Consider the following 27,425-nt stretch of genomic DNA (forward strand, 5'->3'; position numbering starts at 1 on the left):
GTTGGACAACATTGGCATTTTGTCAGTTGCAGTAATAACTCCACTTGTGGAAAGTTCTGGGAATGGGGATGGCATTTCTAGTCAGAAAATTAGTGAGAGTTTTCTATATAGTTCTTTTTTGTTCTTCATATATTTTGAGGTAACATCTCACTGCTTCCTGAATCTGCCTATTGACTTTAGCAAAGCAGTCAGCGTTTGGATCCATGTTTTCAAGCAACTGAAGCTCCTAATTTAGTTTAGAAAAAACTCCAGCTAATCCTTTCACTGTAAGATTTTTTGACTTCTCTCCTTCCTCTTCCTCATTCTTTCTTTCTTCTTCAGCATGTCTTTCCTCTTCAAAGCCCATTAAGTCCTGATCTGTCAATTCCCCTTCTTAATGCCAAGTTCTAAATTCAGCGTTCTTGCCATATGGACAATCTTTCCACCAATCTCTTCCATCATATCCTGATCAAATGCTTGGAATGTGTTCATATAACTCAGCAATTTTTTCCATATCCTCTGCATGCATTTTCCCATAACTTCTTTCCAGGAGGATGCAATGTTCCAGATACACTGTTGGTCATAAGTGTGGTTTGTTGTAACTTGAATACGTTGTAAGTCAGGGTCTACCGGTATATAACATTTTGAGTGGGACAGAAAGATTAAAGACAGAGGAGGACATAAAGTCATGGGAAGTGTAAGTACTTGTCTGTCTATCTACGTTGCACGTGCAAACAGGCTGTGCCTCAAACTCTCAGGTAGCCATTAGACTGCTACGAATGAGACACATACACTCACTGGCATCAACCATTCTGTGGGTGCTGTGTTCATCTATGATCAAGCTGGATGCACGAGACACACACTGTTGGCGAAGTGGAAGCCGTTATTATTATTTATAGAAAGCAAACAGTAAACAATAACAGATTCCCAAAAGAGAACTGCCTATCCTCACCCAAATTAGCCACTTCCATTCTTGTGTTGCTGGGCAGGTGCGCCATGGTTCAGGTTGGATACTGTATTCATGTCATCATTGCCTCCTGTTACCACCATGCTGCTTGGAGGCCCTGCATGGCTCCTGAGGCTTCTGCTCTGCTGCTGGTCCTCGCTGGCCTCTGCTGCTGGCTCCTGCCATACTACCCAGGCCTGCAGGGCTCTCTTCCCACCACGCTACCAAGGTCCCCACTGCATGGGAGACACTCAGGCTTCTTTTGCCCCACACAAGCGTTACAGCTCTTCTACCTCTGCTGGCAAGCCTTCTGCCCAGAGGCATCTGGCTCCATCCTACTGTAGGAAGACCTCTGCACAGGATCCTTCAAGGCAGCCCCTGCACAGGGCACACTCAGGCCTCTGCCCTGCCTAGACAAGTGGTACAACTCTTTTAGCTCCCAGCATGTCTCCTGCCCGAAGGTGCTCAGCTCTCGCTCCGTGGTCCGGCAAGCCCACCACTGGTGTCTCTTGTCATCTCGCACCATCTTCAGTGTTACAGCTCTCTTCTCGGTCCCGGAGGCTCTCAGTGCAGGGACCCCGAACCTCTGTGGGATTGGCCCTTATATAAGCCTACTCCTTGTCAATTTCGAGGCATGGTCTTCCCAGCAGGACCACGAACTGACCAATCCCCTCGGTAGACTGTAAGTCACACAATTTGCATAGTCTCAGCCAGTCATTTTGTGGGAGTTACAAGACCATGGCTAGAAAAGCCATATAAACGTGATTCATTGTACCACAGGAAGGATGTTGTAAACTTAATTTAAACATATGATGGGATATGGTATTATATGATAGGATATTGGAGAGACTTGAACTCATTTAAAGGCCTAAGGAGCCAGGAGAGGGGAGCGGATGAAGGGTCAAAAGGAGATAATCTGATGGTCAAGCTTCCTGAGGATGCAGAAGGAGGATGGGGTCTCAGGCATTTCTCTGCCTAGAATTACCTTCTTGTCTGCCTTTTAACTTCCTCCCCATCCTTCCTTATCCATCTGAAAAGTTTCATCCTCTGATCTCTTTGTTCCACTAGCACAGAGCTCTTCGTTCCCTGCCCTATGTTTCTCCCAAGCCCAGCACACACCTCCAGGAATGCCCTCATGCACTGCATTGTGGTTTTTGTGTACCACTCTGCCTCCCCTAGTAGAATGTGAGTTCTTCCAGCATCGATTGCCTTATCATTCAGTAAGGTGCCTGGCATATGGGAGCTGCTCAGTTAATCAGCTTGCTCCACTGCCTGGCACTGTAGCCCACCTGGGTAGTTCAGAGCTCCAAAGCACTTATTGTTCTTAATTGTTGTTGAGTTGGCTCTGACTAATGGCCACCCCATGTGCGTAGAGTAGAACTGCTCCATATAGTTTTCAAGTTTGTGACCCTTTGGAAGCAGATTGCCAGTCCTTTCTTCTGAGGCACCTCTGGGTTGGTTTGAACTACCAACCTTTCGGTTAGTCAAGCGCTGAACCATTTGTGCCACCTGGGACTCCAGAACACTTCAGAGCTCCCTAAATCAGGTATTGCCTCACCCTCTTCAGAGGGAACAACTTTTTTCTCTAAGTAAAAACACCCTGTCCCGTTCTGGAATATTCTAGAACTACTAGTTCCCTTTTGCTTATTAGTATACTTAATAATGTCACATTTATAATATTTGTCTCTTGATCTCAAGGTCTTGAGTTCCCTACCCTCTCTGCAGGATCTGGTACTAAATTCACCCCCTTGGGTGTGGTGGGGACAGATGTAGTTGCTGCTAATGGAAGTCACACTTCATGGGAAAGAATGATATTCAGGGGGCACGGTGAGAATAGATCAGAGTTCAACAGGGCATGCACTGGAGAGCAGGTAGAGCCAGCAGGAGAATTCAGTAGCAGGCGATACCAAGAGGTACAGAGCGGTAGGTGGCAGGGAGTAGGGTCTTACTGCCTAGGCTCAGATTCAAGATTTTATGTCTCTTCAAGGAAAAAAGGCAAGAGAAAGATTGGTCCCAAGTCTAGAGAGAAGGACTTGGGCTGTGAGGACATGACCAGACTCTCAGTGAGGCCTGTCGCTGTGCCCTTAAGGGTTGGAACTCTGTCCTGCCTCAGCTGAGCATTTGCTCCAGAGTCAGGTCCATGGTTGACCTGCAGGTGGGGAAAAAGCTGCACTATAGACAGAAAGGGTCTGAGATGCCAGAAGCAGGTCACCTGACAGGACAGGGAGGAAGGGCGGTGAAGGACCTACTGCTTTATGAAAAAATGTACAAGGTCAAGTTTGCCCAGCAGACAGCACAAGGACATCACTGGAAATAATACCCAGCCTGCTCAGTAGCTGGGCCTATCCCTCTGCAGTTCCGATAAGCATCCAGCATTTCCCCAGTTTCTGACCCTTCTCTCCCATTATGTTGCAGAAAACTCCTCTGCCATGATACACATGAAAATTCTTCTTTCAAGTGAATCTCCCTTAGTCCCCTAATTGGAGTCCTTTAGGATATTAAGAACTATAAAGAACCAAACATTCAGCTCAGTCAATCAACACTCAGTGTCAGTTGCTTCAGTCATATCATCAGATTATTATTTTTTTTTCTCTATAGTTTGGGTGAGATAAATCTTAACAAGTGGGTTGGGGACAGAGAGGATGACACATTATTTTTGAGCATGAAGCACTTGGGATAAGGATGGGCTTCCAAGAGGTTCTGAAGGGGCAAAAAGGGCACTCAAGAGCTGGGAGGGAGAAAGCCAGGGAGACTGGTGACAGAAGTGTTTATGCACGGCCTGAGCACGTCTCAGCCCCAAGCTCTCTCCTCGGTACTTTGCACTGTGGTGCGGGGGCTGAGATCTGCAAACTGTATTTCCCACACCTTCTTGACAGTTGGCTTTCTGCCAGTGGGAAAAGTCTGGAGGGATAGAGGGGAGAAGAGAACACTTTATGTCTCCAGTCCCTGCCAGTGTCGCTCTAGCCACAGCCCACAGCCTCTGGCTGCTTGGCCCTCCCCGGCTCAGCCACCCCACACGCCCTCAGAAGTAGCAGCACCAGCTGGGGTTGTAAGGGGGATCACCTCACAAGCTTCTAATTTCTTGTAGCTCACCTTTTCCTTTTTGTTCCACAGTCTACAAGGTAGCTGCTTTTTGCATTGCTATTATCTGGGTTATCGTGATAGTCCCTGTAAGCTCTTGCAACCTTCCAACATCTATGAAATCATTTCCCTCTCTTTGAAATACCTACCATGATTTTTGTTTTCCTAAATAGACCCTGACTGTATATGTTATTGTATTACTTTATTCATGTATGTATATATTTATTCATATGTGATCAATTTCTAAAAAATATTGGAAGAGGTTTTCATCAAAAGCATATCAATATGACCATAATTCAGTAACATAAGATAAAAGAAAAAGTAATCTAGAAGAAGAAATGTTAAAAATTTTAGGCTGAGAAAAAATTTTCTTCTTTATACTGCTTTCTTGCCTCTTACTGGGTAAGGAGAGGGAGCCCTTTCCAATAATTTGTGTTAAGTAAAATGAGTTATATTTCCAAAGCATCTGCAGAGGCTTTGAGCTGCTAAGGAGAAGAGATAAGTAAGTTGGTCCTTTGTTCAGCAGATCATCATATCTAATTTCTAGATACTGAGATGGAGGCCTGGAACTTGGTTCCTTAGAGAATGGACAGCCTGTTGCTGCCTTGCATAGGTGATCAGCAAAAACTTTGGAGAATACCTAGAGCAAGACCAAGTAAGAAGGAAGCAGGGAGGGTCTAATGAAATGCACAGCCAACAAATGACTTCAAATGACCAATGAATTTCAAATACTGATATCTAACTTTCAATTAAATTTTTATTAACTTTAAAAGTAGTATATTAATATATGCTCATCATAATGTGTTCAAGCACTTTAAAAGTATGTAGAGTTAAAAAGGAAAGAAACCCTTCATTCCTCCTCCTTGATCCTCTTAAACATGTAGACATCCAAAGGGTTCATACCATACTTATTTACTAGTGTTCTTTTTTCACTTAACTATATCCTTTTAGTGGCTAAGTAATATTCCATATTATGGATGTACCAAAATTAATTATAATGTTCACCAAGTGATGGATATTTGGACTGTTCTCAATTTTCTAAATTTTTATAAAAAGCTATGTCCTTGTGATTTATCTTCTTACACATGAGCAAGTGATTCTGTAGGAGAGATTCCTAGAAGGGGGATTATTAGGCCAAAAGGTAGGCACATTTAAATGTACTGACAAACTGCTCTAACAAAATGTCCCTGTAAACCTTCCCATGAGAGCACATGCTTCCCCATGTCCTCACAGTTGGGTATTAATCTTTAAAACTGCTTTCCAATCTAACTGGCAACACACGGCACCTCTTTGTAATTCACATCCCTTGATTAACAGTGAGGCTGAACCTCCTTCAATACATTCATTGGCCAAGTGTATCCTCTTTTCTGTGAATTGCTTTTTTATATCCTTTGTTTAACTTTTATGTTGGCTTGTTCATTTCTCTTACTGATTTGTAGAAATTTCTTACATCCATGGATTTGAATCCCTTTTGTTACATACGTTACACATATTTTTGGCTTTATCTTCATCTCCATGGCATATCTGGGAAGATGTGAGATAATGCCATAGGCTGGTTTTGAGCTGAAGAGTTCTTCAGAGAGAAGGCAGCCAAGGCAAAGAAGAAGAGATGAAGGATGGAAAAAAGGGTCTGTCTTCAGTTACTTCTGCGGGGTGAGAGGGCAGTGATGCATTGAGGAAAAAGAGCATGCTTTGGAAACCAAGGGGCTATGGTTCACCCCTTAGTAACAACGTGACTTTGGAGAAGTTGTTCAACCTTTCAGAGGCTCAGTTTCTTCTACACAAGAGTGCAAGTAATAACATTTACTTTATATAGAGTTGTTGTGTGGATTAAATGAGTTGTTATTGTTAGTTGCTGTTGAGTCAGTGTCCACCCATTACAGAACAAAATGTTGCCCAGTCCTGCACTATCTTCATGTAAAGAACTTGCTTCATTATTAATAAACAATAAAAAGTTTACAGTTGAGCCCAATAAAATGATAGGTACAGATATCTTTTGACCATCTAAAAGGTCTATGAACCCATATGTTGATGTTAGTTTAACACATAATGCACTGAAAGTCTATGAGGTCTGTTAGCCCTTTGTTAGTTCTGAGTTTGGAGACTGGAATTCTCTTGAGAGTTTCAGGTCACCTTCCACTGGTCAATGATTTGCAAATGAGAGCACTGGGGTTGGAAGAGAGGAGGAGACTAACTCAGGACTAGAAGAAAAGTATTGGGGACAACATAACTGAACTATTGCAAAGGTGAAATGCAGGATTTTTCTTCACTATGGCTGGAACAAAGACACTTTTGATTCTGGAAAATTTCATAGGTGGAAAATTTTTACCTTGTAACTCATATATAGATTCTTATGACCCATCTACAGGGGAAGTCTATTGCAGAGTGCCAAATAGTGGAAAAGCAGAGGTGAGTATATACACTCACTTTGAGGAAACAGAAATGTATTAAATATATTAAATTTATGTAATGTGTTGGTGAGTTGTGGGTACTTTAATTCTCTAAATGCAAAGGGAGTTGGGGAAATGTGTAGAACAGTTAAACATTAGCAGAAGGAAAATTCTAATTCTAGGAAGGCTTATTCATTACTGGACATCAATGATACGGGAACAAATCTTAGGTTGCTGTATTTAGAAGCAAGTCAGTTATCTAGCCAACCTAATACACAAATGTATGGTCCATTTTTTTTTTGTAATCAATGAACATTTCTAAATGGACATCTATTTAAAAGTATTATTTGTAAGAGTGACCAGTTTTATTAAATGCTCCCTTTTCTCTATCAGGAGCCCTGGTGGCACAGTGCTTAAGAGCTCGGCTACTAACCAAAAGGTTGGCAGTTCCAATCCACCAGCTGCTTCTTGGAAACCCTACAAGGCAGTGTCCTATAGGGTCGCTATGAGTCAGAATCAACTCAACTGTAATTTCTTTTTTTTTTTTGCGGGGGGGGGCTTTCCTCTATCAAGTGCTGCCTAAATTTACTATGTTATCCATGGGTCTTAAAAAAAATATGTTCCTTCACTAAAACAAAACAGAACACCCCAGGGGTTAATTTTAGATTGCCTCCTAAATAATTTCTTGTGTCCTCAAAGTAGCCAGTACAGCCAGGCAGGGACAGTAAATTTTCATCATTTGAATGATGAAACTCAGTTAAATTCTCATATATTTTTGGAGTTGGATTTAACAGCATCCCATACTCAGGGTGCTGTCTGGCACACATTTTTTAAAATAGTGATTTAGAATTAATTTTGTTTGGAAAATTTTGTAAAATATTTGAGGTATGCTGGATACTTATCAGTTATTGCACTGAGAATGTTAATATATCTGGTGTGATAAAACGTGACTGATGGATGTATAGTCATTTCGTGTCTAATGGAGTATATTCTTTTTAAGGTGCAAATAACTAAATTATGTAAAATAAAATTGTAGTCTTCATATATAAATGTATATTATAGGCAAAGTTTTAGTTTTTATTTTTTTAAGAAGTAAACCATTATTTCTGTATGGTTAATGATACTTTAAATCTGCCTTGCTTTAGAAAACCTTTAGACTTATGGATTAATTTTTTTTGCAAATATTGCCTAACTCATGGGTTGAACTATAACCAGAAATTCTGCTTTGCTTCAAGTGACCTGAGATGAATGTAGGAAATTCAGCTTCATGTTTTCCAATCCTGCTCCTCTCCAAGTGTTCGCCAAAGTGAAGTTAAAAATTACAAATATACCAAATTCAGTTGAAATGTTTTCTGCAGCTAATGGCTTTGCCTTTTCAGAAAACAGAATGAGGTATGGATTTACCTGCTAAGAGAGTAATAGATATTCTGGATTTCCCAGCAATCCAGCTTGCAAATATCCTTTCTGATCCCTATAAGTCCCAGATTTTTTTCTGGCTTGAAAAAATACAGCCACTATACAAACTACAAGTCTGATTAACCAAAAAGTCACTTACAGGAAATGCTACCAATGCTGTTAGGAGTGACTCACATTTATTCAGCTTTTGCTATGTGTTTTGCTAAGCCCTTTAACATGGATTTTCCCAAGTAATGAGTCGTAACAACCTGTGAATTAGATCTGATTATTGTCCTTATTTTACAGAGAAGAGTGTGCAAATACACTGCTCTCTGATACTTAGATCAATGGTGAGACACACACACACAGACATTTTTTGTAGCATTGGCATGAGAACATCGCTGTCAAAAGCACAGATTGGAGTCAGACTGCCCGGCGTCAAAGACCAGTGCCACCACTTAGTGGCTATGGCCTTGGCTTAAAGCTGAACCTCTTCATGCTTCAATCTTCTCATCTATTAAATGGAAATAATAACACTAATACCCACTTCATAATATTGTTGTGAGTATCCAACAGATTGGGAGTTAAAGAGATTTCAGGGCTGAGGAAGGAAAAATATATGACCACAAGATGGCAGTGTTGCAAAACAAGCTATTTATTGGGGCCTCACTTTGACAGGTTTTGCTTTGGGGGAAGTCCTTCACAGCAGGAGACCTTCCAAAGGCAATTGGCTCAGGGGTGTCACCAGAAGGGGAAGAGGGCAAGGGAACTCCAGTGGCAGAGTGAGGGTTTATCAGAGAGGGGGGCTTAACGTGTCTAGGTGATACTGCTCAGCAGCAAGATGGGAAGTCTCTGAGTCAGAGAGCTCCAAAGGGCAGCAACGGCTTGGGGTCTTCATAAAGACAGAGTTTTATCTTATCTTTTGCTAGCATGGGAGGGCTCGTGGTGGAATGGTTATCTGCTAACCGAAAGATCAGCGGTTCAACCCCACCCAGTGGCTCCATGGGAGAAAAGAGCTAGCAATTTGCTCCCGTGAAGATTACAGCCTAGGGAACCCTATGGGACAGTTCTACTCTGTCACATTGGGTCGTTATGAGTCAGAATTGACTTGACAGTACACAATAGCAACATGGCAAGCAGGTATTGGGTGCACTTTCATGGGCTATGCAAAGCAGACAAGACTGTAAGTGGCTAAAATTTTGCTTTCGTGGGGCTGTTTTTTAAAGCAATTGGATGCGTAAAAATTTGAGTTTGGTGTGGCAGGCTTTTCTTTTTCTGAAATAAACAGTCTGGGGCCTATACACAGAGGCCTTGTAGGGTCATTTATATAACACAGATTAATATGTATATAAAGCCCTTATGGCCTGGCAGGTGTGAACATTTTCTAAGTATTAGCTTCTACTAGTCAAAATCTACTTGACGACAACTAACAACAACAGTATTATTATATATAGTAAATTATATCATAATTATGTATGACAGTAGATAGACATAAGACGTGCGACATAAGACAGCTTAGAAAATAGGAGTTGACTTGTGTTTTCTGTGGAGCGAAAGATCTGATTTTTCACAGTGACTGCTGCCTTCTTCTTGTTGGCTGGCAGCAGGCTTCCCACGGCTGCAGTTTGTGGTGGGGCTTACTGAGGCCCACATTTCCTTCCTCATCCTGTCTGCAAGTGCACATTAGAGATTCATTTCTGAGGTGAAGCCACCATCTTTCCAGAAATTTCTAACTTCAATGAACATGATTTCATATCCTGCTTTAGCTCAGCTGAAAGTGACTTTGTGACGTGAGGAAAGCAAGGGTGGGGTATAGATCAGGTTTAGGTGAGAAGGGTAGCCTAGGCCCAGGAGGCCAAATTATTATCAGATCATGGGATTCAAGAAAGATGTCTGAGGCTGCCTGAAGGCAGTGGAAAAGACCCTGAGGCTGAGCCTGGGCCCAGTGGTGGAAGAGAGCTGTAAGTGATTAATGTTTGTCATGCATGTAGGAGGCTGTGCATTTGCTATCTCTAGAAAAGGCATGGCTTAGAAAATTGCCTGAGAGAGAAGAAAGACAGAAGGGGATCTGAAAATTCATTTTGCCTAGATCACCTTTTGCCATGAGCTGGCCCTGCCCATACCTTCCCATATATTGTCTGCTTTTTGGATTTAGCCCCAAAACCAAGTCCACAATCAATCTGTCCAACCACAGCACCCTCCTCTCCAACAGAGACTGCTCCCACTGGGCAGCGCCAGGCAGGGGCAGGGGCAGGGACTCCAGTTATGCCATGGCAGGCCAGCTTGTGGTCTTGGGAGCCACAGAGCTCCTGGTTCAAATCCTGATTCTGCCAGTTACTAGCTATGTGACCTCTGGCAAGTTACTTGAGCTTTCTGTGCCTCAATTTTCTCAACTGTAAGATGGGCATATCAATACTAATGCTACAGAATTTTAAAAGGGGTTAAGTGAAAATAATTTACGTGAAGTTTAACATATTCCCTTCTTATATGAATTAGTCATTAAATGACTGATAAAGTTAGTCATTCCGTGTGGGAATGACAGTCTGAGGATGTGATTTCACACAAAATTTTAGACATTACCATGTATATCAGAGGTGTGTTAAGAGCTTTAGAGATTCTGCACACCTAGGCTAAGTTTTCTTTCCCATACAGTATTCAGAATAAAATGATATTTTTTAAATGATTGAAAATATATGTCTGTTAAAATGAAAATCGCTTCTTTCTGATGATCCGTTTGCCACATTCTGGACATGTTGGTTGAAACCAGGCATTTTTCTTTGTTTTTGTGGTGCCACTGCTTTGCTGTTCATTTAAAGACCTATGTCTTCTGCTTTGTGGGTAACTCAGCACTGGGAAGTGTCAAATATTTGAAATAATGCATAAAAAATCAGACGTGCATGGACCTATGGATTCTGGTTCCTCTCCCATTTGTTCCTCAAAGATTGAAGCCGCAGTGGAGGCCGCCAGAGAAGCCTTTCCGGGCTGGTCAGCACAGAGTCCCCAGGAGCGCTCACAGGTCCTGACCCGGCTGGCGGATTTGCTGGAGCAGTCCCTGGAGGAGTTCGCCCAGGCAGAGTCCAAAGACCAAGGTGAGCGCCGCTTGTCCATCTGTAAGGTGCCTGGGACAGGGCTTTTCTGTCTTCCATGCTCTCTCCCTAGCAGAGACGGCTTGAGTGTAGGTGTCTCTTACTAAATATTTTATGAAAAGCAGAATACATTACTAAGATATTGGTGATTAATGCCCTCCTTCCATTAGTTTGTGAGTCAATCTCTCGCCTCTGAACCATAATGGATGGAACTCAGGTTCATATTTCCTGCCTCTGGGCTGTTCCAGAGGCCCCTTCATTGGTGCCCCTCTCGGGACTAAGCCTTTCTTCCCTGCCCTCCTTTTCTGCTACCCCAGGGTATTCCATCAGGCCCTTGAGGGGAAGTCCTCCCACATCACAAACGGATAGAGAAGGTGGCCTCCTGCATGGTGGGATCTGTAGAGGGTTAGGAGGCCTTTCCTGCTCCCCAAGTGCTGCCCACTACCTGCAGAGAGCCTTTCTTTTCGGTTTGTGCTTGGAGCCCATGGAGTCCTGTATATCTTACTGAGCGTGGTTTATCAGGAGATTTCCCTGTCTGGCCACCAGAAGACCACGGCTGTAGCATGTAGCAGGAAGAGATTCTGCCTCCCAGCCCAATTGCCCTCCCTGCAGCTTCTATGTTATACATATTGTTGTTGTTAGGTTCCGTCAAGTCAGTTCATAGCGACCCTATGTACCACAGAACCAAACTCTGCCCTGTCCTGCACCATCCTCATAATCATTGCTATGCTAGAGCCCATCATTTCAGCCACTGTGTCAATCCATCTCATTGAGGTCTTCCTCTTTTTAACTGACCCTCTACTTTACCAAGCATGATGTCCTTCTCCAGGGACTGGTCCTAATAACATGTCCAAAGTATGTGAGATGAAGTCTTGTCATCCTTGCTTCTAAAGAGCACTCTGGTTGTACTTCTTCCAAGACAGACTTGTTTGCTCTTCTGTCAGTCCATGGTATATTCAATATTCTTTACCAACACCATAATTCAAAAGCATCAGTTCTTCTTCAGTCTTCCTTATTCATTGTTCAGCTTTTGCATGAATATGAGATGATTGAAAACACCATGTCCTGGGTCAGGTGCACCTTAGTCTTCAAGGTCACATCTTTGCTTTTTAACACTTTAAAGAGGTCCTTTGCTGCAGATTTGCCCAATGCAATTTTCCTGACTGCTGTTTCCATGGGCATTGATTGTGGATCCAAGTAAAATGAAATCCGTGACAACTTGAATATTTTCTTCAATATTTACTTGGGTTATACACGTAGGACAGGCTATTTCAAGCTTTTGGCACAAGGAGAATACTTTAGAATTCCAAGGTGGATAGTTGGGAGATGATCTCAATCTCAAATATGCTAATGGGCACCATTTTAATGTCAGGGATTGGCTACTGCTACAATAAGGGTGGTGAGAAGATGGGATCTGCAGACATTAGGGATGAAAAGGGGCCATGTAGCCCACCTCCCTTGATTTCCAGATGAAGAAACAGAGGCTCAGAGCACTTCTAGTGTATACAGCCAGTTGGGATCATCCCACTGCTATGTCTGTGTCTACATGCTGCTCCTTCAGGCCCAACCATTTGGAGTCCTATCACAGATGCAGGCTCTCCAAGTGCTCTGGAGTCCAGGTGTTGGGATAGGAAAGCTCCCAAGGCCTGTGGACACCAGCGAACTTACCAAGTGACTTGCTGCATTTAAATGCAACATTTTTACAAGGATATCAGTAGTTTCCTAAGAAGCCATCTTGTAAGGTTCCAAAGTGTGGGCCCAAGTATAATTATGGATGTGAATCATAGGAGAAATTGTGAAATGGAAATGGCACTAGAATAAAAATTATGTGATCTGATTCTAGTTCTGGTTCTTCTACTAATAAGCTGTGTGACCTTAAGCGAACAACTTCATCTTTCTGATTCCTTAGCTACAAAACAAGACTATCTGTAAGATTTTGCCAGATCTATAATACAAGGAGCCCTGGTGGTGCAATGGTTAAGCACTCAGCTGCTAACTAAATGGTTGGTGGTTCGAACCCACTGGCTGCTCTGTAGGAGAAAAGGCCTGGTGATCTGCTCCCTTAAATATTATAGTCTAGGAAACCCTATGGGGCAGTTCTACTCTGTCCTATAGAATCACTATGAATTGACTTGATGGTACACACTACCACCACCACCAACATAATACTTAGATTCTGAGCAAAAGCTAGAGTTACGCCCTTTGTACCTTCATTGCCTCATAAAAGTTTTGTTTTATTAGGCTCTGTTGGAGTTAACTGCTGCCTTCTAACAAATCTTCCCCAAACTCGGTGGCTGAGAACAAAAATCATTGATTATCACTCATACATCTGAGGTCGCTGGAGGGTGGGCTTGGTGAGGAAGTTTAACTGGACTTTGCTCCATGCATCTCTGGTCTTCCTCCTGGGCCCTCAGACTAGCCCGGGTATGTTCTTCTCATGGCAATTGTAGAGGTGGAAAGCAAAACCACACAAGGTCTTTTAAGGCCTCGACTCGGAACCAGCACACTCCAGACTCATTCTAATGGCCAAGGCCAGTCACATGGCTGAACCCAAAGTCAAGCAGCAGGAAAATATATTTTGTCCCTTTGGTGGGAGGAACTGAAAAGATATATGACAAAGGACATAGATATGGGGAGAGGTTAAGAACTGGAGCTGATAGTGCAATCTTCCACAGGTTCTATTATTCTAAGTAGAGAATATCAAAGCAAAGATAATTTGAAGAGCTGTTATGCAGTCAAGTTATTTAGAAAAATATTTGATGTCAGTCACTATTCCACTCCCAATTTTTAAAATTCCTTCCCAGATGTCAGGGGAATAGAGTTAGTGTCTGTAAATCTTTGTTATATATCTGTTAGTTAGAAAAAGCCACAAACCTGCCTCTGTTGAGTTGATCCCGACTCATAGTGACACAAAATCTTTAAAAAATCATGCTTGCTTTAAACCAACCTAAAGTTAGGAAGTAGTCGGACTCCAAGCCCTTTCAAAGAAAATGTTTCATATACTGGTGCCCCTGACATTGCAGAGTCCACCTGCATCACTAAAGATAACTCGGTAATAGTCCAGGTCAACTGGTGTTTCTCTTTCTGTTCAATCCATGAGCTAGGGAATGCATGGGGTGTGCAGTGGGCGGGGGGGTGAGACCCACAGCATCACATGCCAGGGAGCCCCCATCCCTCTGCCATGTGCCCATCTTAATGGCTCCTCAATGTGTTGGGAGGACAGTTAATAAACATCACATATTTATAAAAGCGTGTCTTTTATACAACGTTTATACAACTGTCTTAAGACCCATTATTTCCCTTTATATCACTTACAAAGCCTAGTGATTTTGAATTGAAAGAGCTTGTGTGGGTAAAGCGGCAGCATCTGGTAAATTCATAACTGTAGCCAAGGGTTCTTTTCAGTTCACAAAGCAAAGGTTATTTGACTTTTAACCTTATATTTTACTTTATAGCCTCAGACCTAATTATTTCATAGTTTTATCAAACCATGACCAACGCTTTCCGTAGTCAAGGAATGCCTGCCACAAGCCGGAAAGAACCAAGGATATCTCTGTGTGAGTGGGGATACACATGTGGTAAAAGGTGTTGGATATAGTGTCTCACTAACTCTGTGGTAGAATATACTGGTTGTGCTTTATACCGTTTACTTCTTCCAGGGAAAACCGTAACACTGGCGAGAACCATGGACATTCCCCGCTCTGTGCAGAACTTCCGGTTCTTCGCTTCGTCCATCCTTCACCACACGTCAGAGTGCACACAGATGGACCACGCGGGCTGTCTGCACTACACTGTGCGGACTCCGCTAGGGATCGGTAGGTGCTGTTCCCGGAAAGCCTGAATCGCAGTTACGCAGAGAGGCTCAGCAAATTCCTGTTGAATTGATCTGAAGGAACAGATTAAGGAAAAGGAAAGAACAGACTTTTTCTACTTTTACTAAAAATTAATTGGCCCCCCCAAATCTATTTGTAGTTTATTTTCTTTGTATCAAATTCGCTACTTATTCCTGGAATATTGTTCTTGGATAAGCTCACAGATTCTGGAAATACTTGGAGGCGCGTTACTCAAACTCTGTGCTTCAGTATTCTTATTTTAAAAGTTAGATTTTTATGGGAACTAAATACATTAGTAAGTGTAGCACTTAGAACAGTGCCAGGCATGTGGTAAATAAGCTTTCACTATTAATTATCTAAGGAGCCTTGGTGGTGCAGTGGTTAAGCACTCAGCTGCTAGCTGTTTGAACCCACCAGCTGCACAATAGGAAAAAAGACCTGATGATCAGCTGCTGTAAAGATTACAGCCTAGGAAACCTTAGGGGGCAATTCTACTCTGTCCTGTAGGGTCACTATGAGTCAGAATGACTCCGGCACACAACAACAGCAAGACGTATCTACCGCATTTATTTTCCTTTTGTCCTTTTGGGGACATGAAATATCGGCAATGACTAAAACCATCCAGTAGATGTCACTGTTTCCTCTGAGAAAAAAACCCCAACCATCCATATTTCACTGGTTACATTTTATGCTAGGATAAGAGAATATAAGTTAAAAGGAAAGAATATGGGACATTTTACTGCTTTCAGTCTTTGAACCCTTTGGAAGTCACATTTGCAAGGCATTATGGAAAGTCAAACCTCCTCCTAAGAAGTATTCTAATGGGTTATGCTGAAAACATATTCTCTTATCCCCTAAAGTACAGATTTTTTTCAATGGAAAATTTAATGATCTATAATATATATTTACTTTCATAGCACAGGCTTGAGGGAAAAGTATAAAATGAGGTGAATTCATTTCCTTATTCATAAGGTAGATTTTATTTTTGCATGTTTTATGCCATGGGGCCTGGGAAGTTTCAGAATATTGCAGGGAGACACGCTGTAGTTGTTGGCTCTGTTGCTTATCCAGCAAACCTACCTGGTCAGGATACAGATGAGAATCTAGAGAAAATTGTTTAAAAATAAACAAACAAAAAACCTTTGGCTACCCAAAATGGATTTCATTGGGCTTTCAAAAGGAACACTCAAAACCTATTTGCTCTTATTCATTTTACAAATAATTCTAAAAAGTTTGAGATTTGTGCCTCAATCCCCAGGGCAAATTATTCAATAGGCAAGGTAAGCACAGTGCTTTCCTTGCTTACCAGATCATCTGCAGTGAACAACTGCACAGTTTTTCACCACATAAAAAATTCTGCTTCTAGGTATGACTGGAATCTGTGTCTCTCCCGACCCCACAGCACCTTACTACAGAATCAAAGCCTCTTTTCAAATTTACAGTCCCTGACAGGGACGGATTACCCAGTGAGCAAAGTAAGTATAGACTTACTTGTGTGGTGAAAAACGTGAAATTGTTCACTACAGATTTGGGAAGTAAGCACAAGTAAGTCCGTGCTTACCTTGCCTATTGAGTAATCCGCCCTGATATACAACAGATTAAGAACGGAGATGGAGAAACTTGTGAGAAGAAACAGCAGTTGGACAGTTTGGTGATAGGAGGGAAAAGTTAAAAAAAAAAAAAGAGGAAAGAATTATAAAGATCAGTCCGTAAATTCCTAAAAGCATTGCATTCTGGGTTCTTTCAGTCCCAGAAGTTGTATTGCTGTTGTTCATAATTACATTCAGAAGCCATTCGGAAAAGAATAAATTGTGTTGATCATATTTAATATTAAAAGGCACAGTTGCTTGCAATATATTTTAGAATTATTTCCCTGAAGTTAGCCACAAACGAGCAAAGTTTTGGCTTTTAGAAGAGTAAGCATAAATTTCACGTGGCATGTGGCAATTCTGCATTAATAATCCCCTCTGGCCAGGCTGCTTCTGGGGGCCTGTCATTATTGGCCATGCTTCTCTTCTTGTTTTTAGCTGGCCTGATCAGTCCTTGGAATTTGCCGCTCTACTTGCTGACCTGGAAGATAGCTCCGGCGATTGCTGCTGGGAACACTGTGATAGCCAAGCCCAGTGAGCTGACTTCAGTGACCGCGTGGATGTTGTGCAAACTCCTGCATAAAGCAGGTAATTAGGTGTGGAAGGGTGGAGGAGGCATGGGATTGGCTTTGGGGTTGTAAGTTTTGTAAGCTTCAGCCCCTTTAGTGTCACCAACTTCTGGAAAGTCAGAGCTAAGTTATTTTGGATAGAAACCTGCTCAGCAGCAAAATAGATTCCAGTGACATCTTTGATTTTGTCCTCTCTGATCTTTTTCTGGGAAATCCCTTTCATCCACAGAGTCCTCCCATACTGCTTCCTCTGTTCACCTCTAGAACCCTGCTACTGCAGGAAGTGCTCTACTCCACGGGGTTGTCAGCTGGCAGTACAAGGCTAGAAAGGCAGTAGTACAATGATAGGCTTAAGAGTCCCTGGGTTGTGAAAGTGGCCAACAAGCTTGGCTGCTAACTGAAAGGATGGAAATTCAAGTCCACCCAGAGGCACTTCCGAAGAAAGGTCTGATGATCTACTTCCAAAAAATCAGCCATTGAAAACCCTTCAGAGCACAGTTCTACTCTGACACATATGGGGTCACCAGGAGTCGGAACTGACTCAAAGATGACAAATAATTTGTTTTGTTTTATTGATAGGGTTAGAGCCCAGATCAAATCAGACACCAGCCTGCTACATATATTTTCTTGAATAGTCCATTTAAATCTTATGTTTGAGCGAAGTTAATTTTGATGAAAATAAGAATATTGCTTGGTACTTCTATGGTTTGTATAAATATCTAATAGAAATAACCCATTTTTCAAGAGATTTGAATATACACTTACTCAGTTTTCCCTGCATTTGGAACCACTACTCAGAAGCTGATATAATCTGGCCTCTGACCAGCATATGAAGGACTACACTTTAGCTCCTTGTCCTCTTTTTGCTAATAGTTTAATGGCCACACTGGAGGTGTGTTCCTGGTACAGTTCTTGGTGTAACTCATGACAGTCACAGCCTGACAGGGCACCAGTGGTCAAAGATAGCAGACAGGACCCACCAGCGTGTAAACAATGAGAAGGCCCCTTGCTGTTAGGTCCTCAGCTCCAGTCTCCACATACCTGTGGGTAGGAATGATGGGGTGGGTGGTGGGGAACAGACTTACTGTCTTCCTGGCAGTGTCAACCTCTGCTGTGCCAAGTGAAGTCCACAGAGAAGATACAGCCGGGCTCATCCACATCCATAGAATGAGTTGTGCTAAGAGCTACATCTCTTGCCCTCTTCCGGATTCCTTTTCATCTGCCTTCCCTTGAAGCTAAACATATGTGTTGACCTCTGGGAATGTTTAGCTGATTCTTTAAACCAGGACTTAGGTGACAGGTTAAAACCATGCCTGTTTAGGGAAGGCCTTGAACCAAACCAAACCAAAGTGGTGGCCGTCGTGTCAATCACGACTCATAGCAACCCTATAGGACAGAGCAGAACTGCTGCATACAGTTTGCAAGGAGCGGCTGGTGGATTGGAACTGCTGACCTTTTGGTTAGCAGCCGAGTTCTTAACCACTGGGCCACCAGGGCTCCCCTTGGGCTTTATGACCCTAGTATAGCTGCCCCTCTCCCTTGTATCATGAGTGATTGAGTGGAGCTCCCAGCCTAGGTTTCATGAGTGAGACCTTCCAGCCCGGGCCTTTGGGATGACCTCTGTGGATACGCTAGGCTTCTGGAGGGTGTGTGCTGTGAATGTGTCCACCTTGTCCATGTGCCAGAATGTGCTATCTCTCCTTTACAAAAGCGACCACATTTCAATCTCATTCTTGGCAGAATTGAGTCTCTCATGTCTGCAAAGTTCAAAGGCGTTTCTTCTCTGCCTGGGGACTGCAGCTCCCCAGAGCGGGACAGGAGTGGGTCTTAGGCTCTACGTTGATCCCATATTGGGGAGGAGGCACATGGAGGTAGGGGCAGTGCCACAGAGCCATGGTCCCATAGCCACTTTCCTAAAATCAAACATGTCTTGATCTGTGAGGTTTATCCTTCATAACCATCTTCTCTTTTTGTATATCCCCAACCTGGTCTGTGAGAAAGTTTTGTTTTCTATTTGCACAGCATTGATCTTATTTCTTGTGAGCTAATAAGTGTATTAAGTCCCTGGGTGGGCAAATGGTTAAAGTACTCTGCTGCTAACTGAAAGGTTGGAGGTTTGAGTCCACCATGAGGTGCCTTAGAAGAATGACCTGGTGACCTGCTTCCAAAGAATCAGCCATCGAAAACCCTGTGGAGCACAGTTCTACTCTGACACACATGGGGTCTCTATGATTCCAAATCCACTCCACAGTGACTGGTTTTTAATGAACTTATTATACCAAGATGGCATTAGTTCCACCTCCATCCCTGCCAAACTTTCCTCATCTGATGAACATTCAGAGTGTCAAGCTCAAACTGCTCCGCTCTTAAGCACTCAGTTTCTCCCCTGGGCTTGAGAGGAGATATAGATCACATATACATAGTCCTGCTAAGTATTATAAGAAAAAGCAAACAAATAAAAATAAACTCTTACTACATTTTGGATGTTTCAAGAGCTAGCTCCTCTAGTCCTGAGCTTTCAAACAGACTTGATGGATGGCCTTCCTCTGAAATAAAATCAATTTAAAAAGCACACAGTGAATACCTCTTTGGGAGTCCTATAATATTCATGTTTTCCTTGAGGGGCACTGAATGTTTGCCCTCATTTCTGGAGTGTCCACTGACTGTGGTTTTCTGGCCCTTCCCATTAGTTTTTGTTCTGCTCTATTTCAGTTTGAAATCTGACTTGTTGCCCTCTTGCCAAGCCCCAGCATTTGAGGTGCTGTGTTCCCTTTATCATCTCTTAGCCACCTACCTCAAGTTTTGCAGATTTGTTATTTCCAGTTAAATTGCCTTCCTTCGCTTATAACCAGAATCTCTTAGCAGTACGTACCAGTTGCTGTTGAGCAGACTTTGGCTCATGGTGCCCGCATGTGTGTCAGAGTAGAACTGTGCTCCATAGGGTTTTAGATGGTTGATTTTTCAGAAGCACATCACCAGGCCTTTCTTCCAAGGTGCATCTGGAAGGATTTAAACTGCCAATCTTTTGGTTAGCAGCCAAGCACATTAACTGTTTGCAATATATTTCTAAAAAAAAATTTTCATTAATGTCTGGTCTAAATGGCAAAATGGTACTGAGAAACAATAGCCAGCAGACAGCTGTTGAGGTGTTAACATTGGAGCCCAAGGAAATGGAATCCAGTGTTAATGCTGTTCTGTAGGAGAAGGCAATCAGCATGCCCGAAATGAGCTCGTTTTCCTGTGGTGATAAATAGGTGGTTTTATATGTTCTCTCTTACCCTTTTCCCTTGTTAAAATACTGCTGTAAATATTAGAAATGATTCAGTCCATTTTTTGCCTTCAGGATTTATAAAGCCTAGCACTCTGCCCCCCCACCCCCATGCCTGGTATTCGAGGGAGAGGCAAAGCCAGACCCAGGAAACGGTGGGAAACTTGTCCTGCTGGGAAGGCCAGCCCTCTCAGCCCCTTCTGTGTCCATCCCAGGGCCCAGGGTGCTCTCACACCATGTCTGGCCGAAGTCTGCCCTCCTCTGGTAGTGACCTGTGACCAGGACTGACCTAAACTAGATTACAGCAACTGTGCACGTTGGGCATAGAGTTGAGCTCATTAGGGTGGGGTCCTGTCAGACACCATCATGAGTTAGTGAACCATTTAGCCTGGGGAGCCTTGCTGACTTTTCCCATATGTCTCCTTGAAGGCTTCTTAGGACTGCCCTAACAAAGTACCACAAAATGGGTGGCTTTAAACAATAGAAATGTATTTTCTCACAGTCCTGGAGCTTGAGAGTCTGAGATCAGGGTGTTGGCCATGTTGATTCCTTCTGAGGGCTCTGAAGGAAAAACAGTTCCATGTATCTTTCCTTAAGGAATCTCCAGGCGTTCCTTGGCTTGCAGCTGAAGTGTCACATGGAGTCTTCTGTCTCCATGTCTTTGTGTATCTTCTCCTCTTTTATAAGGATATCAGTCACATAGGATTAGGACCCACCCTACTCCAATATGATTTTCTGCTAACCTAAGTAGTAACATTTTCAAACACAGTTTCCAAACAGGGTCACATTCACAGATACAGGGGTTAGGGCTTCAACATCTCTTTTTGGGGAACACAGTTCAATCCATAATAGGGGCTCACCTCCGTGGGGACGTGGTTATCCCCAAGGTGTTCCTGCTAAGTATGGGGCTCTATGGGAAGGATGGTAATGGAACATTTGTGTGAAATAATTTATTTATACTTTAAAAGTAGATTCTTGAAGAGAAGGTTTTAATCCAAGACAATATGTTTCTAATGAGAGAATGTTTTACCTGGAGCAAGGGAAAGATACCAGGAGCAGGGAAGCAGTTCAAAAACCATACTCACTGGAGGATTTCTGCACCCACTATAGGACCAGCCTAGAAAAGTAGTAGGAATAAATTCAGGCAGAGCCTACGAGCTCTTGGACACAACACAGTTGTCCACATGATTTTCTTTCTGGACCCCTAAAGCCTTCTAAAATCAAGAAACATGTCTGATTTGTATAGTGTACATTAAGCATTCATTCATTCACTTAACAATTATTTATTAACCTGCTACTACCAACTTTGCCACTTACTGGTTGTTACTTAAACACACTTTGCCTTAATTTTCTCATTGGTAAAGTAAGGATAATACTAATACTTACCTCATAGAGTCGTTGGGAGATCTATTATTGTTTGGTGTCACCGAGTCAACTCTGACTCATAGTGACACCATGTGACAGAGTAGAACTTCCCCCATAGGATTTTCTTGGTTGTAATCTTTACAGAAGCAGATCCCCAGGTCCTTCTCCCACAGAGCCACTGAGTGGGTTCAAACTGCCAACCTTTTGGTTAGCAGCCAAGTGCTTGTCATTGCACTAGGGTATATATCACTTACAGGAATGGCTGGCCCACGGTAAGAACTCCAAAATGTGAGCACTTACTGGTATTGATTCTATGTGCCAAACTGAGCCATGGCATAGGGGATACAACAGAGCAAAAAAACAGATACCATTTCTGCTCTCAGATAGTGTACCTTCTAGTGGAGGACAGGTACCTATAAACAAGTAAATCCATAAACACAATAAATATATGCAGATATAGTACAATAGGGTCACATGATAGGAAGGACGAGGGCACTTACTTTAGATGTTCTCAGTACTTGGAAGTCAGTGTGGAGTGTGATGGCGCTGTCCGTAACCATAGATCTCAGGACTTCTAACTCACAATTCACCTTTCCTGGGAAGCCTTCCCCTGCCCCCTGGCTCGCGATAGTCATTCTCTTCTTTGCACCTCTTCAGCATTTACAATGAAATCCTCTACTGTACCATTTTCACACCGAGTTGTGAAATGCCAACTTGGAGGAGGGCACTCTTCCCTGACTGGACTTGACTACCTGAGCATATCTCTGCATTCTCAGCACCTCAGGCCTCGTCAGTATTAAGGAATGAATTGCTAGAATGTTCTAGGCAAAGCGCTCGGAGAAATCTCACCTAGTGTGTACTTTGACAGAGGAGACTGTACAGTCTCACTTTGCTATTAAACTACAGGCAGCCGTGAAAGTTCCAGGTGTTTCACAGCCCACCAAGTACCCTTCTCCCCCCTTTCAAGCTATTGGACTTTCAAGGAGAATCTCTGTGTAACCTGAAGCCCTTAACATACAGACAGGAACTATTGTAACTGACACAGTTTTCCATCCAGGGGTTCCACCAGGTGTGGTCAACATTGTGTTTGGAATGGGGCCCATAGTAGGTGAGGCCCTGGTGTCCCACCCAGAGGTGCCCCTGATCTCCTTCACGGGGAGCCAGCCTACAGCCGAGCGGATCACACAGCTGAGCGCCCCCTACTGCAAGAAGCTCTCCCTGGAGTTGGGTGGAAAGAATCCTGCCATTATCTTTGAGGATGCTAACCTGGAGGAGTGTATTCCTGCCACTGTCAGGTCCAGCTTTGCCAGCCAGGTATGTCTTGTGGGCTTTTTTCCCTCTGTGATCCTGTCAGGCTGGATCTGTTTCATCACAGTGCAAACCCCAGGTGGTGAGTAAGTCAATCCAGTGCCATTTCAGTGAAAGGAGAATCATGACATTGTTTGCGTTATTCTGTTGACTATTTGTTCAATCTCAACATCCATTGCTGGCTTTGGAGAGTCACACCTTCTCTTCAGCAAAATCCTTCTCTTGAGTTACGGAACTCTTATCAGTGACCAGAGGTGGGCAAAATGGTTGATCTTTGCTGCTCCAAGTTTCTCCAGCCTTTTATTCACACAGTTGCCCAGTATTTTATTGCCATCAAATGTAAACCTTATTCTCCCCACAAAGCATCCCCAATGGATCCACACACTGAGATATGTTGTTGTTGTTTTGTTTTGACTCATAGTGACTCTATGTACAACAAAACAAGACACTGCCTGGTCTTGTGTCATCCTCACAATTGTTGTTATGCTTGAGCCCATTGTTGCAGCCACTGTGTCAATCCATCTCACTGAGGGTCTTCCTTTTTTCTATTTCTGAGATATAAATACCTGAAACAGCTTAGAGCAGGTTACTTACCCTAGAGTCATGGATGAACTTCAGGGCGTCTTTACATCTCTTGGAATTGTGTAACAGATGTTCTTCGGGGGCCCATAGTTTTCATCAGATTCCTCAAGGCCGTGGGGATTCCAAGGGTTAAGAACACTAGATCAAATCTACTAGACTGTAAGCTTCATGAAGAAGGGAACTGTTCCTGTATTTGCTCAGCATTTTTTTATCGTCAATGCCTAGAGTAATGTCTAAGACATAACAAGTGTACACAAATACTGAATTTTTTTTTTTTAATTTCAAGATATTTTTATTTAAACAGAGAACAAAGACTTAAGCCAAAGAGTTAGAACTTCCATGGGAGGAAAGAGGAGTGGAATGAGATATATCTTTATTTACCTAACTCAGGTAATATTGGATAGCCTTGAGGTAATATTGGATAGCCTTGTTGAGCGTTCATTTCTTCACCAGTAAAATCATAGGAGTAATAATAATGCTTTCCAACAGGGTTTTTGTGAGTATAGAATGAAAAATTATTTTTATTCTTTACAGTTATTCTTTTCATGGTAATTATAATTGTAATTATTTCACCATAATTCTCAGAGAAATTGGTTAGAAATATATAGGGTTTCTGGATCAGTAGACATAAGGCAATTTTATGGTTAAAAATAAGCAAGTATCAAAGTGAACAATTAAACCAAGTGTTCTGATATCTTGGAGTCATAAGAGAAGTGCACGTTTTGTATACTGAGAAATTGCGAGGAGAAGAAGTTAGGTGAACTCTATGCATTCAAGTAGACCAGTCCTGAGCATGGGGATGGACTCCTTGGCTACCAGAATTGGGCTAGGATTTGAGTTCGCCACAGAGCCTTGCTCTTTGGAGTATTTTAACATGTCAGTAGGAAAGGGGACTCATTGTCCAACCCAAGGTAACACATGGATCTTAAGCAAAATAAACAAACCAATTTCTTTTGCTTAGTTGAGTGATGAGTTCCATGTAGTGCATACCTCTGCCTTACTGGCTTTTTTTTGTCTGTCTATGTGATGCATGGTCTCCTTTGACTCAGAGCACACTGACGCTTAGAGATACTATGTGACACGGCAAAAATGAATGTGGCTTTTGGCGTCATGCACGCTGGAGGTTATCGCTTCCTGTGCTGTGTGGCCTCAATGGTGTCACTATATTTGAACACACCAGTTCCTAATTGTAAACTGGGAGAGATAATACCAAAAAAAAAAAAAAAAAAAAAAAACCCAACAAAGAAAGTAACCCAAACCTATTACTGCTGAGTTGATTCCAACTCATAGCAACCCTGTAGGACAGAGTAGAACTGCCCCATAGGGTTTCCAAGGAGTAGCTGGTGGATTCAAACTGCTGACCTTTTGGTTAGCAGCCGAATGCTTAACCATTGTGCCATCAGGGCTCTGGGGAAGATAATACATCACCGGATTATTATGAGGAAAGCATCCTGCACAGTACCTGGAATATACTGGTTGCTCAATAAGTACATTTTCCTTTTCCTATCTCCTCTAAAGTCATCCTCCTAACGCTCATAGAATTACCTATACTTTTCTGGCACTGGGTTTCTAGGAAGCTTGGTAAAAGCCCTCAAGTCTTTTTATCGTACCCTCCCTCCCCAGGTGGCACAGGGCAATCGTGCAGATGAAAACGTCAGGGGTTCTGAGATTTCCCAGCCAAGATATGCAGATAGTTCAAATAGCAATCCTGGTCACAGAAAGAATTTAATATTTCAAGACACTGTTTAGTTTGGACAATGCACCTTTGTACAAATATTAAGATAATTAGAAGCATCCTATTTCTGAGGATTGTTGTGACTATCACATATAAATGTGATGAAATATTTATTTATGTATGCATTTATTTATAAGATATATAGTGCTTTGAAATGTCTAGAATATGGTTTGTAAGCTATTAGATGCTATATTCAAATGATAGGATTGTTTTTTATTCAGAAACCTATACCCTGAACTCTTAGCATCTATATTTGGATGTCTGTTGTTGTTGCTATGTGTCATCAAGTCGATTCTAACTCATAGTGACCCTATAGGACAGAGTAGAACTGCCTTATAGGATTGTCTAGGCTGCAATCTTTATGGGAGCAAATTGCCAGGTCATTTCTTCCACAGAGCCATCGGTGGATTAGAACAGACAAGTGCTTAACCATTTTACCACCAGGGCTCCGTGGATGTCTATTAGGCATAAGAAATTTAACATGTCCAAAATGAAACTCTTGATTTCTGTCCCTCACCCTGCCCTGCGATATTGCTTCTCTCCTTGCCTTGTGCTTCCTTTTCTGGGGAATGGCACTAACACCTACATCATCACTCAGGCCCAAAACCTAGGACTCGTCCTTGTTTTCACTTTCTCTTTTCTTCACATCCCATGTCTAATCTACTAACAAATCCTGTTGGTTCTACCTTTAAAATATACCCTAAATCCTATCACTTCTTCAGTCTTCTATGCCAGTTTTCTTACATGGGGTCCCATGCTCCTTTAAAACTGGTTGGAATTGGCGAACCCCTACCACTTTTCTTCATCTCTGTTGGTGTCACCCTGGTCCAAGCTACCTTCACCTATCGAGACTCCTGTAATATGTTGTCATGGATTGAATTGTGTCCCCCCAAAATATCTGTCAACTTGGCTAGGTCATGATTCCTAGTACTGTATGATTGTCTACCATTTTGTCATCTAATGTGATTTCCCTATGTGTTGTAAATCCTGTCACTATGATGTAATGAGGTGGATTAGTGACAGTTATATTGATGAGATCTACAAGATTAGATAATGTCTTAAGCCAATATCTTTTGAGATATAAAAGAGATAAGTGAGTGGAGAGACAGGGGGACCACATACCACCAAGAAAGCAGCACCAAGAGCAGAGTGTGTCCTTTGGACTCGGGGTCCCTGCACCTGAGAAGCTCCTAGATCCAGGGAAGATTGATGACAAGGATCTCCCTCCAGAGCCAACAGCCAGAGAAAGCCTTCCCCTGGAGCTGATGCCCTGAATTTGGACTTGTAGCCTGCTAGACTGTGAGAGAATAAATTTCTCTTTGTTAAAACCATCTGCTTGTGGTATTTGTGTTATAACAGCACTAGATAACTAAGACATACTCTCTTAACATGTCACTCTGGTCTCACTCTTGCTCCTTTCCATTCTATTCTTCACACAGCTGCCAGAATGATCACTTGAAAATGTAAATCAGATCATGTCACTTTGCTGCTTAAAACATTCCATTGTCTCTTAAGATATTGAGAATAAAATGCAAACTCCTTACCGAGTCTATGAGATTCTGCATGAGATTGCCTTGCTCACCTCCTGACCTCATCTCCTGCCACACATGTCCCAATACCTGCCTCCACTTCCACCCTCGGCCTCGCCCACCTTCTTGTTCTTCTTCACACTCTAAGCTTATTCTTGCGCCTGATACTCCACACTTGCTGTTGAGAATTCTCTTCCTCCAGATCTTTGCCTGCCCAGCCCCTTCACATCAATCAAGTGTTGATTCAAATATCTCCTCTTCACAAGTGCCTCCATGACTTGCTTTAGTAAAATAGCTGCCCCTACATCAGTTTCTATTCCCATCCTCTGCTTACTTTTTCTGTATTGATTTGATCACTGCCTGAAGCTATATTATTTATTGAGCTTTTTTTTACATTTACTTATGTCTGTCTTCCCCACTTGACTGTGTGTTATACATGTCAAGGACTCTGTCTTGCTTTCCACAGTATCCCATCACTTAGAACTGTGCCCGACACAAAGCAAGTGCTCAAAGGTGCAGACCGATTTATCCCATGAAGGAGTTTGTCTTCAAGTCTTGCTAATGTCCTCGTGTGTCATTCTTGGCAGGGTGAAATCTGTCTCTGTACCAGTAGGATCTTTGTCCAGAAGAGCATCTACAGTGAATTTTTAAAGAGGTTTGTAGAAGCTACCAGAAAGTGGAAAGTTGGCATTCCCTCTGATCCATCAGCCAGCATGGGAGCACTGATAAGTAAAGCTCATTTGGAGAAAGTAAGTACATGTCTGCAATGT

General features: G+C 42.5%; 1 protein-coding gene across 1 annotated transcript in view; it reads left to right on the top strand.

Annotated features, from left to right (window-relative positions):
• The first annotated feature begins 495 nt into the window (after nucleotides 1–495).
• ALDH8A1 (aldehyde dehydrogenase 8 family member A1) overlaps nucleotides 496–27,425 on the top strand; it is a 38,759-nt gene continuing 11,829 nt past the window's right edge. Inside the window, exons 1-6 of the mRNA XM_004368900.2 lie at nucleotides 496–6,415; nucleotides 10,733–10,880; nucleotides 14,537–14,692; nucleotides 16,738–16,887; nucleotides 22,559–22,815; nucleotides 27,243–27,404. Of these exons, the coding sequence (XP_004368957.1) occupies nucleotides 6,278–6,415; nucleotides 10,733–10,880; nucleotides 14,537–14,692; nucleotides 16,738–16,887; nucleotides 22,559–22,815; nucleotides 27,243–27,404 (1,011 nt within the window). The 5' untranslated portion in view covers nucleotides 496–6,277. The remainder of the gene's footprint in view (nucleotides 6,416–10,732; nucleotides 10,881–14,536; nucleotides 14,693–16,737; nucleotides 16,888–22,558; nucleotides 22,816–27,242; nucleotides 27,405–27,425) is intronic.

Source organism: Trichechus manatus, unplaced genomic scaffold (genome assembly GCF_000243295.1).
Source record: "Trichechus manatus latirostris isolate Lorelei unplaced genomic scaffold, TriManLat1.0 scaffold00002, whole genome shotgun sequence".
NCBI lineage: Eukaryota > Metazoa > Chordata > Mammalia > Sirenia > Trichechidae > Trichechus > Trichechus manatus.